The sequence below is a fragment of the Peromyscus californicus genome, unplaced genomic scaffold, assembly GCF_007827085.1.
Source record: "Peromyscus californicus insignis strain IS unplaced genomic scaffold, ASM782708v3 Scaffold_3__1_contigs__length_106647218, whole genome shotgun sequence".
NCBI lineage: Eukaryota > Metazoa > Chordata > Mammalia > Rodentia > Cricetidae > Peromyscus > Peromyscus californicus.
The window spans coordinates 89644250-89657373 of NW_026294551.1; the positions used below are offsets into that span (position 1 = coordinate 89644250).

The 13124-nt window shown below is 45.5% G+C and overlaps 1 protein-coding gene across 4 annotated transcripts in view; it reads left to right on the forward strand.

The window, feature by feature from the left end:
* Nprl3 (NPR3 like, GATOR1 complex subunit) overlaps positions 1-13124 on the forward strand; it is a 37467-nt gene that overhangs the window by 7974 nt on the left and 16369 nt on the right. For 3 of the 4 annotated variants that reach the window (XM_052758878.1, XM_052758881.1, XM_052758882.1), the window contains 4 exons: positions 2628-2757; positions 4339-4413; positions 8756-8909; positions 11301-11382. In XM_052758878.1, coding sequence (XP_052614838.1) covers positions 2628-2757; positions 4339-4413; positions 8756-8909; positions 11301-11382 — 441 coding nt within the window. The remainder of the gene's footprint in view (positions 1-2627; positions 2758-4338; positions 4414-8755; positions 8910-11300; positions 11383-13124) is intronic. The other variant, XM_052758883.1, reaches the window with a different exon arrangement.

Below are 13124 nucleotides of genomic sequence, written 5' to 3' on the forward strand. Positions count from 1 at the left end.
ACCCATATGGCAGCTCCCAACTATGTGTACCTTTTGTTTCAGGGGATCCAGTGCCCTCTTCTGGCCTCCATAGGCCTCAGGTACACACCTGGTTCACATACATACATGCAGGTGAAAACATTCATTCACATTTAAAAAAAAGGGACAAGTTGAAGATGTGGAGTTGAGACCTTTCCAGTCTCTCTCCCTGTTTTTGGATAGCCCTACTCCAGAATGATTTATTAAAAATAGAATCCTGGCCTGCTTTTCAACTGTTACATCTTCCTAAATATGCTTTTCTTAGATGTTCAAGTTAGAAATTTTTAGTTTTTATAGTAGCTGTTTTATTATCTTATGTTACATTTACCATGTTCTCACCATCAAAAGGATTTTTGTAAATTTTGGAAAGAATAAACCTTGTCCTTTGTAATTTGCTATGTATAAGTTTTACCCTTTTCTTGGTCTCAAGATGACTTTATCTTTGTGCATATTACGTCATCAAACACTATGTGAAGTCCACAACCAAGCAAGTGTCTTTTCATCCTAAGTATGTAATGTTAAGAGGTGGCATGCAGCTCAGACCTGCTCAGATTAACAGAACCTAGGACAGCCACTTTAGCGTCAGCACACACATCTCTGTGCCTTGTAGAGGGGGGGAGATTTGATTTTGCTCCTTCAAGGGCATATTTGGATTTTGGTATTTATGAATGGAAGCTGAGATACCACTGCTTGCCTCTGGGAATCCCATGACCAGAGCTGAGGCATGTCTGTGACTCTTCATGACAGTGAGGGTTTTTAGTGGAGACTTTTGGCTATCAAGGAAGAGTTGCTGTGGAGTGGTTAAGATCATTCTCCCATCTGCTGCTTTTGTGTATTAAGTCATTGGTTGGTAGAATGTTGGGTGCTGCTTGTTTAGATGTGATATAGAATGTTGGCTAGCTCAGAACCCAAGTGTTTGATAGGGTTTTGATATCCTGATATGTCCTTCAGACAGGTGGAATAGGGCAGAGAGAGGTTGACTTTGAAGAAAACCTGTAATGCCCTTGTCTGAGATGCTGGAGTCTTCCATATCTGTTTAATCACCCCAGACATTAATGTTCCAGGAAAGCAGGAAGTAAGGACTTGGCTATGGGTCCTGCAGGTCCCAGAATGTCAGTGATAAGACAGCTGCTGAAAGGTTTGACCAAGCCCTCATTGTAAAGGGCCAGGAAGCCCTTTGTGACCCACTCTCTGTCTGGTTTATTTGGGGGCCCGGAAGCCCTGTGGCTGCTGGAGGATCTTGCTCATTCTGCAGGAGCCAGTATAAGCCCTGCAGGCCGTAGCAGCCTGGAGCTTTCTTGCTGGCATGGGTAGAAGTGGGAGAATTTGCACGGCTGCTTGTCTTACATGTTGACGTAGCCAGGCTTCGGCTCTGTACTGTCTCCAGGCCGCTTTCCTGTGGCCCTGCTTTGTGTAGGGTGGCCTGGAATGAATGCCCCTCCTAGATACTTTCTATCCCAGTCCATTGCTGCTTTGGAGTTGAGCCACATCAGCTCCTTGAAAGCTCACCTTCCTTTTCCATTTTGCAATGGAGGAGTTACGATGTCAGTCTGTCTCCCTTCTCCCAACTGAGAATGCCTCCAGAAGAAACAAGACTAAGGTCCCACAATGGAATGTCTGTCCCAAATAGTCTCTTTCAGGACTGTAAGGGTCTCTCTGCCCAGGACAGACTGTGGTCCTGGTAGTGCTGGAGCTGTCTTCCTAAAACCACCCTCCCTAGATGTTAGAAAGCTTTCCTTAGTAGATGGTGAGCATAGGTGCTCTCTCCCTTCAGGACCAGATCAGAAACAGTGCCTGTGTGTCTTCAGTGGAGGCCCTCAGTCCCTGCTTTCTGAGATAAGAGGCAACACCAGGCCCCTGTGTTCTCCTCCCTGCAGGCAACTCACTTATCCAGATCCCCCAGACAGGGAGGACTAGGTTTGCCAATAGGGGGAACAGATGTACAGATGCTTAGTGGAAGGGGTGAGATCTCACACCCCAGCCATTCCCACTTCCCCATGACACTTGGTTTCTATGCATCCCATGTTCCTGTAACAGTGCACCTGCATGCCTTGTACAAAATTCCCTCAATAAGAACTGAGAAGTTGAAGTGTTGAGGATAAGGAAGGGCTGGGCAGCTATGCTGAAAAGATGTAGTTAGCATACTGCATGCATCATTGAGCTCTGCCCTCTGGTCCTTTTTGTGGTCCTGTTGTGGAGGGTCTGGGGTCACAGAGGTTGAGAGGTACAGTTCCACAAACCAAAGTACAGTAAGGAGAGGCCCTTGTGCCTGTGAGCCTCTGAGTGGCTCCTGAGGGCAGTGCCAGCCCCAGCTGATCTTCCTTTAAATGCAAACTGCAGCTGTTTCTTTTCTAATTTCATACAGCATGCAATCAGTGACAGCATGTGCCTTCAGCCTGTGCTTCTCCTGCCTTCTACCTGTAATTCTGGTGATTTCACATCCCTACCCTTGGGATTGCTGCAAGAGAGCCACTGATAGACATGCCACCCACTGGGGACAAAGTAGCTCCACAGAACTGTCATTCTTGAGCCACTCCCCCTGTGGGTACTGGGCACGGTGCTGTGATGTTCGTTAATGCATTTCCGTCCTACCTTTCTAAAATTTGAAGGTTCTCGGATGTTATTCTGGCAACAATTTTGGCAACCAAGTCTGAAATGTGCGGCCAAAAATTTGAACTGAAGATTGATAATGTACGGTTTGTTGGGCACCCAACACTGCTGCAGCATGCTCTGGGGCAGGTATGACCCTCCTCGGCAGGTAGGAGTCTTCTAGGGTGGGTGGGCCTGGCCTCTTCTGTGCTGACATGGATGGTGGTGAATGGGCCATTGGGGCAGCAGGCCTGATAGCCGCTTGAATTGTGTCCCTTCATAGGTCCTGGGGATCCAGTAGAGGATGACAGGGGTACTGCCCCCGGGTGCCGTAGTCCCTGCCACTGGCTTGTGTTTTCATTCAGTGATGGATCGAACCCAAGGCTTTCTACGTGCTGAGTGGTTGTTGGCTCACTGAGCTGCATCCCCAGTTCTCTGCTGACTCGAGTCTGTGTCTCTTCTAACTGGCCTTTCCTCTTATATATAGGGTATTTGCTTCCAGAGAGGACATAAAATGAATTAGCTAACAATTGTCTAACTCCTGAGCTTTCTAAAAAATGGTGCAAACACTACCTGTTAAATGATACTTTAATAACCAACACGTTTTAGCATGTGTTATTGTGCTAACCTTTTTATATTTGTTTTCTGATAGGTGGGTATTTGGGTACTGAGGAATGTTAGCAAGGGGGAATGTGCTATTACCAAAGGAGCTTGTCCACTAGAGCAGTCCACTCTGCGTACAGGCAGGATCCATAACAGCATCACCTAGATTCAGAAGGGTTTCAGTATGCCATACCATATAGAAGTGGTATAAAGAGCATCCATGTGAGGAGCTTCTGAGGTCATTGGAAGTATCTTGCTCCTTTGATAATATCCTCCCTCTTTACAATGGTCTTTAATGACAGGGCTTGGGTTCCTGTCTATGGATTGGGGGGGGGGGGCACGGTTGACAGTCACTTAGTGTAGAATTGCAGTGACAGGCAGGGATGGGTACATTTCCTGGGTGTTAGAGGGAGAGTTATAACTCCCTCTTTAGGCAACATTTGGAATTAGGCTCAAAGAACTCATGCCACTCAGAGTGGTACCTTTAAATGCTGCGGTGTTTGTGACTGAAGCTGCCTGGACACCAGAATTGGAAGAGATAGGGACTTGGTTCTCTAGCAAGACTGGCTGCTCCTTTTCATCAGGGCTGCTGAGCACCGTCGTGTCTCTGATGTCCTGAGGACTTGCCACGGCAGCAGAGGCATGGCTGGACTCTCCGTCCCCTTGCATCCTTTTCTGTCCTGTCACTTTGGGGCATTGTCAGCTTGATCCTTTAGTCACGGAGCTCAGAGTGCCAGCCATTCTACTCCTTCTACACATGTAGTCCATCTGTTTCTATGGCTGACTCTTCTCTGAGCAAAAGCACTGATCGCCTCTCACAGACTGGGGTGTTTTCTCCCATTTTACCACACTCTGGAGCCCTTCTCCATGCATGAAGTAGACAGATCTGAACGACTTCCTGTAGAATGTCACGGCTGACTGCTGGCCGTCGTGTCTCACCCCTCCAATTCCAGTATTGGGAGCCTGAGATAGGATCACTGTGAGTTCAAGACCAGCTTGGATCCATAGTAAATTCTAGGTCACCCCAAAGTTCATAGTGTTAGTCTGTCACAGACAGACAGATAGACAGACAGACAGACAGAAAGGATGTCGTGTCTTTTGATTTATTAGAATTATGCTCTTTTACAGGTCTCCAAAACAGACCCATCTCCAAAGCGGGAAGCACCCACCATGATTCTTTTTAATGTGGTGTTTGCACTGAGGGTGAGTGTTTGCGCAATTGCTTAGATCAAGGAGGGCCTGAGGAAGAAGAGCCAGTTTCCAGTGAGGTTTTCATTGGCCCAGAGCTCAGACTCTGGGTATGGCACTTACACTTTTGGTGTGCAGGTGGAGCAAAGCTCATTGTTTTTCCTCCTTCCCCTCTTCCTCCTTGAACTTTTTTTGTAAAATACATACATATAACACTATTTACGGTCATGGTGGAACCCAGGGCCTCATGCATGTTGGGCAAGCACTTTGTTACTAAGCTACATCCCTAGTCCTGAATGTTTTCCATTTTAAAGTGTGTGATGGGGGCTGGAGAGAAGGCTCAGCGGTTAAGAGCACTGGCTGCTCTTCTGGAGGACTCCAGTTCAATTCCCAGCACTCACATGGCAGCTCACAACTCTTTGTAACTACAGTTCCAGGGGATCCAACACTCTGACACAAACAAAACACCAATGCACATAAAATAAAATTAGATAAATTTAACAATAACAACAACAACAAAAGTATATGGTGGTACACACCTGTGGTCCCAGCGCTTGGGAAGCTGATGCAGGAGAATTGCCATGTGTTTGAGGCCAGCCTATGCCACAGAATGAGATCCTATCTCAAAACAGATGAACACTCAGCTAGACCAGGTGGTACACTCCTATAATCCCAGCACTTGGGGAGCTGAGGTAGGACAAGCCGAAGTTCAAGGTCATGGTGAGTTTGAGGCCAGCTTGGGCTAATGAAACCCTGTCTTAGTGCCCTATTACCCTAAAAAAAAAAAAAAAAAACCAAAACAACAACAGCAACAACAAAATACAGTTTAAGTCAGGCATGACTGCACATGTCTTGGACTGTATAGTAAGATCCTGACTTAAAACACCAAATAATAAATGAAACACAGAATTTAATTATACCTAATACATTTATAATGTAATGTCACCATGTATCATTCATGTTGTTCATCCCTGCTATCTAGATTCATATTTTATCCCTCTTAACAAGAAACCCATGAGGAGCCCAGTAGCAGTTTTTATGCCTCTGTATCTCAAAGTAAGTCCTAGGCCTCATGTCCATTCTTTTTTTTTTAAGATTTATTTTTATTTTACGTGCATGAGTGAGTACATAGGTGTCTGTCCAAGGCCAGTAGAGGAGTCAGAGCCCTTGGTTCTGGAGTTACAAGCAGTTGTGAGCCACCTGATGTGTGTTAGGAACAGAACTCAGGACCTCTGGAAGAGCAGCAAGTGCTCTTAACCACTGAGCCATCTTTCCACCTTGCCCCCCTACCTCCCTTTTTTTGAGACAAGGTTTCTCTGCATGGTCTTGGCTGTCCTGGAACTCCCTCTGTAGACCAGGCTGCCCTCGAACTCAGAGATCCTCCTGCCTCTGCCTCTTGAGTCCTGGAATTAAAGGTGTGTACCACCATGCCTGGCTTTTGTTTCTATTTTAGACATGGTCTTGTATATCCCAGACTGATCATGAACTCCTATGTATCTGAGGATGACCTAGAACTCCTGATGCTTCTGCCTCTACCTCACAAGTGCTGGGATTATAGGCATGTGCCCCATGCCTATTGTATGTCCATTCATTATTGCATTACTTCAAGACTTATCTATAAAGTAATGGCTGGTATTTTATGCCATAATACCCTTTTCTATCTGACAAGAATTAACCACGGTAAGTTGGTATTAACTAGTACCTGGTCCTTAAAACTTCCTGATTGAGTGCATAGTTTTCTATTTGGCCTGTGTGAGCCATGATGCAGCCCCCACTCTGTGTGTGTGGTATCTCTGTCTCTAGTCTTAGCTGTCCTGCCCATTGTCTGGCCACATTTTCCACATCCCAGTTTGTCTCATTGACAGGCTGTTATACCTGTTTCCTGACTTTCTGTGCCCTGCAGACTGGAAATTACTCTGAAGGTGTTATATTTGGATACGAGGTTTTTGCAGGAAGCCCCGTGGGTGATGACATAGTCACTTTGGTGCTGCTTCCTGTTCTGTACTGTGAAAGTTTACTTTGTTTGCTGGAGATGATGTCGCAGAGACTAGACTGGCCTCAAACTTTATTTTTTAGAAGTTTGGTGAATACACACGTATCTAAGTACAAATGCTTTTTTTTTTAAAGACTTATTTATTTATTATATATACAGAAGAGGGTGCCAGATCTCATTACAGATGGTTGTGAGACATCATGTGGGTGCTGGGAATTGAACTCAAGACCTCTGGAAGAACAGTCAGTGCTCTTAACCTCTGAGCCATCTCTCCAGCCCCCAAGCTTTATATGTAGACTTGGACTTGATCCTTCTACCTCTGCCTGCCAAATGCTGGCATTATAGGGAGAAGCTATCACACCTAGCTGCAAGTGTGCTCTTCATAAGCATTCCCATCAAAGTCTGGCATCTTCTAGGTGGCAGCTTTCTCACATCCCTGCATAGCCTTGGGAGCTAAGGCAGTTGCTTCCTCAGTGTTAGCCTGTGCTAACAGTATACACCAGATAGCCCGTCAGTGCATGTCTTTGACCTTATAGGGGTAGGAGGAGGTAAGAACCACTTTGCACAAAGAGGAAACTCAAGCAGTTAGTCCCCAATAGCTGATGTAGGGATGCTTTTGTGCCTCAGCTAGTGGCACCTCTGCCAGAGGGTAAGACTCAGCTGTGACTTCAGTTTTTCGTCAAAGGATTAATCTGTGTCCAAGATTGTTTTCTCCCTGCTTTTGGAGTGGGAATGTTTGTACTCAGACTCCTATGTGTGTTTTATTTTGAGGCAGTTGTATATACTCTGTAAATCAGCCCATTTAGAACATGCAGGAGATGCCTTAGGCCTGTTTCCAAGTCTGCCCATGTGCTAGTTCTCATTGTAAATATGGAACTTACTGAGAATACAGAAACTCTCTCTAGCTCCAGGTGAACAGAGTGTGGTCTGGGTAAGATTTTGATTTAAGGTAATAGGCACAGAGTCCCCTGGAAAATACACAGGATGGGAAAACAGCATCAGAGGTCCTAATCAGTAGTGCCATTTCTCCCTCTCCCTTCTAACCCTGTACCCCAAGGTATTACTCAGCAGTCCTGATGGCCTCTAGAAACACTGAGTCATGCTTGGCTCAGTTATCTACTCCTTCAAGCATCTCCATAGATCCCATGGTGGCCTGCTCCACCCTCGGTCTGGGTGTGTACACCTGCTGGTTGACTGTGGTCTCTGATAGATTCCAGAGGGGTGAGGGACACTTCTAACCTGAGAACCCTCTGCATGCTACTTTGACCTAGTCATTGTGGGTGTACAGTGGATGCTGGGAGTGGAACGGGATGGACGTGGGCCTGGAGCCTGCTGGTACTCCGGTTAACTCGGGTCTTCTTTGCTAAGAAGAACTCATCCCTGACAGATGTTTAGCAAACAGCAGAATACTTCTTTCTGTATTACACGTTCTGTAACAGTGTGACCTGTTGTGAATGAATTCCTATATACTGTAGGCCAGACATGTTCATGAATGGTCAGATCACAGCAATGATCACAGAAACCTCCATGGTTTTGCTCATGGCAGCCTCTGTTCTGAGTACTGTATGTGTTTGACTAGTTTTCTCTGCTCAGTTGGTTGTCCTTCCTCAGATGAGGACCTGTGACCCAGGATCACATGACAGGTGGGTAGGATCTGTGCCCTTAGCTGTCCCTTGCTTTTCTGTACAGTCCTAGCATAGTGGGAATGTGTGTTCCCCATAGAGGATTCCCATAGAGTCATCTCTGCAACCCTTATAGACAGTTGTTCCCAAGACTGTAAGATGGGGATATCAGCCAGCATTTATGTAGGTAGGCTGTAGACATGAACAGGGAATTCTGGAAGATAAAATTACCTATGAGGAACCTAATGGAAAGGAATGGAGAGGGCCTTTTTTTTTTTTAAATGATTTATTTATTTTATGTGCATTGGTGTTTTGCACAAATGTATGTCTGTATAAGGGTGTCGGATCCCTGGAACTGGAGTTACAGACAGTTGTAAGCTGCCATGGGTGCTCGGAATTGAACCTGGGTCCTCTCGAAAGAGCAACCAGTGCTCTTAACCACTGAACCATTTCTCCAGCCTGAGAGGGCTTTTTTTTTTTTTTATGGTCTACACTTTTTTTTTAGTTTTTCGAGACAGGGTTTCTCTATGTAGCTTTGGTTCCTGTCCTGGATCTCGCTCTATAGACCAGGCCGGCCTTGAACTCACAGAGATCCACCTGGCTCTGCCTCCCGAGTGCTGGGATTAAAGCTGTGTGCCTCCACCTCCCGTCTTGGTCTACTCTTTTGCTGTGCACATGTATTAGCTCCTTTTAAATTTTGTCTCTGTGTACATATTTTGAGTATTTGACCTCTCTCATGTAGGCCAACGCTGACCCGTCAGTGATAAACTGTCTACATAACCTGTCCCGGCGCATTGCCACTGTCCTGCAGCATGAGGAGCGCCGCTGCCAGTATCTCACTCGAGAGGCCAAGCTGATCCTAGCACTTCAGGATGAGGTGTCTGCTATGGCTGACGGTAAGTGCAGCAGCCTGGTGATCATGGGTCTGGTCTGGCTGATGGCTTCTCTTGGTGTAATATCTCTAGAGGACCAGTTGGTCACTATGTTTTGTTTTGAGGCAATTGCAGATAATGCTACTAATTGGCCCTCTAGTTTCAGGGACACTATTGAAGAGATCCTCTGTGCAGGAAAGGCAGGCTTACTGCCTGGTTGCAGGTTTGATCACATGCCAGTTCTCTTTGTGGACTGAGAGTACAAAGAATCTCTCTTCCTCCAAGGACCTCTCCCATACCACAACAGAACAGTCAGAAGCTACCAAAGCTTTGGCTTTTGGTGAGCTAGACACTGGAGAGGAAGTCCTTATAACAACTGGTAAGCAGAGACTGGCCAGAGAAGTTACAGGATCTTCACATTGAGCTGCTCATGTCCAGAGGCACAGGAAGGCTCTTCTAAGGGTTTATATATGGATCTACTTTCCTAATGGATGGGTCTGAATTGATATCTACAGGAAATACCCCATACACTGCTGTATGATCATCTTTCACCTAGCACAGGCACCTCTACCTGGCATTGGTTCTGTAGACAAATTTGCCCTAGAGTGGGAAACTCAGGGAGGGGTTATTGAGACCATCCAGCTGGTAAAATGGGTGATTTCCATGCTTTTGGCTTTTAAATTGAAGAAGAATCTAACTATATCCCCTAACTAGTCTTTGCTGAGAGACACTGTAACATTTGGTATGCCCAAAGGACCAAACACAGGAGAGAAACTGGTAACAAGCTTGGCCTCCTTTCCCTAAGGTTAACAGCTACAAAAGAAAGAAAGAACAACAGAGTGAGACAAAATTAACAAAGTCCCGTCTGGTTCTAGTGTATTTTCAGTAAAAAATTTACCTTTTTTTTTTTCGAAAATTAGCTGGGTATAGTGGTGTACACTTTTTTTTTTTTTTTGAGACAGGGTTTCTCTGTGTAGCCCTGGCTGTCCTGGAACTCACTCTGTAGACCAGGCTGACCTCGAATTCACAGAGATCCGCCTGCCTCTGCCTCCCAAGTGCGGGACTAAAGGCGTGTGCCACCACTGCCTGGCTAAGGTAGTGTATACCTTCAATACTAGCACTTGGGAGCCAAAGGCCAGTGGAGCTCTGAGTTCCAGGTCAGTCAGGGATATATAGAGAGACCATATCTCCAAAACAAAACACTTGTATTGGAGGCCTGGAAATAGCTATAGAGTGGTTGCCTAGTAGATGTGAGGCTCTGGATTCCAGCCCCAGGACCCAAAACAAAGTAACAACCAAAACAAACACAAAACACTTAGATTTTTTATTTTAGTTAGTTATAAGTATGATAGTAAGCAACTCAGAAATTTTATTTCCTCTTCTTCTTTAATGGTACTCACTTTTTTTTTTTTTTTTTTCTTCGAGACAGGGTTCCTCTGTGTAGCTTTGCGCCTTTCCTGGGACTCACTTGGTAGCCCAGGCTGGCCTCGAACTCACAGAGATCCGCCTGGCTCTGCCTCCCGAGTGCTGGGATTAAAGGCGTGCGCCACCACCGCCCGGCAATGTACTCACTTTTAATCCCAGGATTTGGGAAGAAGAGGAGGTGGATCTCTGTGAGTTCAAGGCCAGCCTGGTCTGCATAGTGAGTTCCAGTCTAGCCAAAGCTACACAGTGAGACCATGTCTTAAAAGGAAAGAAACAGACAAACCAAAAGCAACAACAAAAATCTGTTAAATAAATTAAATACTAAAAAAAAACCCCATGTTCATCTTAATTATATTTATTTTTGTTAGAGATTTATGAAGGTTAATAAAAGATAATTCAGTCGTAAAAACATCTCATTAGCATATCAGTGTGAGAAGAGGAGTGGGTTATGGCGTGGGAATATCCAGTCACTGCAGCAGAAGGTGGGGTCTGGTGAGCCAAGAGACACTTTTCCATGGGAGGCAGTGAAATGGTTTGCTCCTGTGACTACAAGGTTGTGTAGGCCAGTGACAAATTTAAATATAGATATTTTATATAGAAATAATTTCACAGCCGGGCTGTGGTGGCGCACGCCTTTAATCCCAGCACTTGATCGAGGAGGCCAAGGCAGGTGAATCTCTGTGAGTTCAAGGCCAGCCTGGTCTACAAAGCGAGTTCCAGGTCAGCCAGGACTGTTACAGAGAAACCCTGTCTTGAAAAATCCCCCCCCAAAAAAAAGAGAAAAGAAAAAAGAAATAATTTCACAGATCAGCATGAGTCTACTTTTATTTTACAGGGATCAGGGATACACTGATTTTATTATTATTATTATTATTAACATTGCTTTAACATTACTTGTTAATGTTGACTTTGTTCTATAGTTCCTGTTCTGGCCTGTGCATGTTTCCTTGCTTTGGAAGCTGTGATCCTTACCTGTTGTGATTCTTGTAGCAAATGAAGGTCCTCAGTCCCCGTTCCACCACATCCTGCCCAAGTGCAAGCTGGCTAGGGACCTCAAGGAAGCTTACGACAGGTAAGACAGCCATGCTTGTTTAATCCCTCCTCCTGGGTCAGCTGTCCTAAGCTTCCTTCTAGAGCAGGAACACCCTGCAGCAGTGCTGCCATAGACTGGGGAATGCTCTGGCCTGTGTGTGCTGGGACTCTGCTGAGACAGCAACAAGGGAGGCTAGGGAAGGGACGGCTGTGTGGCCACTCTTCAGGAAAGCCACCTTGGTGTCCATTTTTCAAATGGCAGCCCCTTTGTTGAGTGATGTATACTTAGCAGGGACACATCACTTCGGACTCCTTTTAAAACAGAAGATTATACAAGATTATACACGAAAGCCTGAAATTTTTTTTCGACCATTAAACAAAGTGACATTTTATTGAGCTTAACTTACTGCCAGGTTCTTGATCACTTTTATTGAGGTGGGTCTCATTGAAGGCTACCTCTTCACACGTGAGGAAATCTAGGTTCAGTGGGTAGAACTAGACTTGACTGTGACAGTCCTTGTTCCAGGAGAGCTGGAGTGTGAGACACTGATGTATAGGGTCAGCAAGTGTAGGGACACAATGGAACCTAATGTTGATTATATTGGTGACTGAGTACTCTATTAAAATGTATACAAAATACTTAATATTAAAAACAAAATTGTGTGTGTGTGTGTGATAGGGTTTCCCTGAGTGGTCTGGGCTGGCTTGAGACTTAAGCTCCTTCTGCTGGGATTGCAGGTGTGTGACTCTGTCTGGCTTTCTCTGTCTCTTTGTTTTTTTAGACAGGGTTCCATTATGTAGCCCTGGCTGGCCTGGAACTAACTCACTTATGTAGAAAAGGCTGGGCTACATAGCATCCAACAAACAAAGTAAAAAGCAAATCAGAGACTTTAGGTTTCTAAAGAAAAAAGAGTGGACTGGGATTGTGGTGGAAAGTTGGAAGGAAATAAGACCTTATTATTTTTTTTTAAACATAAAATTTTTTTATTAGGATATTTTCTATTGATTTTACATACCAACCACAGATTCCCCTGTCCTCCCTCCTCCCATCCCCCAGTCCTCCCCCACAGTCCACCCCTCATTCCCACCTCCTCCAAGGCAGGGTCTCACATGCGGTGTCAGATAAGCCCTTATAGCTTTGTCTGTCATCTGCCAGGGCACAACTCAGGGCTTGATGCACCACTGCACCACCTAGTGGACCAATTTGGAGGAGCACAGGAATTTGAGCTTTTGGTGAGAAAGATTTCTTCTCCTAGCCAGATATCCTGTCTGTTAGTACACAGGGTCTCACTCCTCAGGTGAACTCTTACACCAGCCAGTCCTGGGTCCTATAACCTGCCTTGGTGAGGATGAGAGCCACAGTTCGTTGGCAGGATGGGGCAGTTGTGACCTCTTCTGCTTCCACCCCTGTCTGGTATTGGCACAGCTCTGTAATTGCCCAGTAGCCCTCTTTGCCTGATTCCCCCAGCCTCATCCCACAAGGTCTGTGGTTGGCCTTGAGGTCCTGTTCTCTCAGCAATAAAAAGGTGTGGCTGAGTGATATTGGCTGGGTAGCTGTCTTCTGACAGCAGGTCCTGCCAGATTCCTGAGAAAGTTCTCCTCAGAGAAGACCTAAAAGACAGGAAGTTGTGGGCTTAATTTGTGTAGAGCTTTGAGAGCATCTTTTCAACAGAATCATTCTGGATTTACTATTTTAACCAAAGCCAGGGTTCTGGTATGGTTGGGTAGCTAGTAATCCTGTTCCCTAAGTGTCTGTGAATATAGACTGGAAGTAGGAATCTC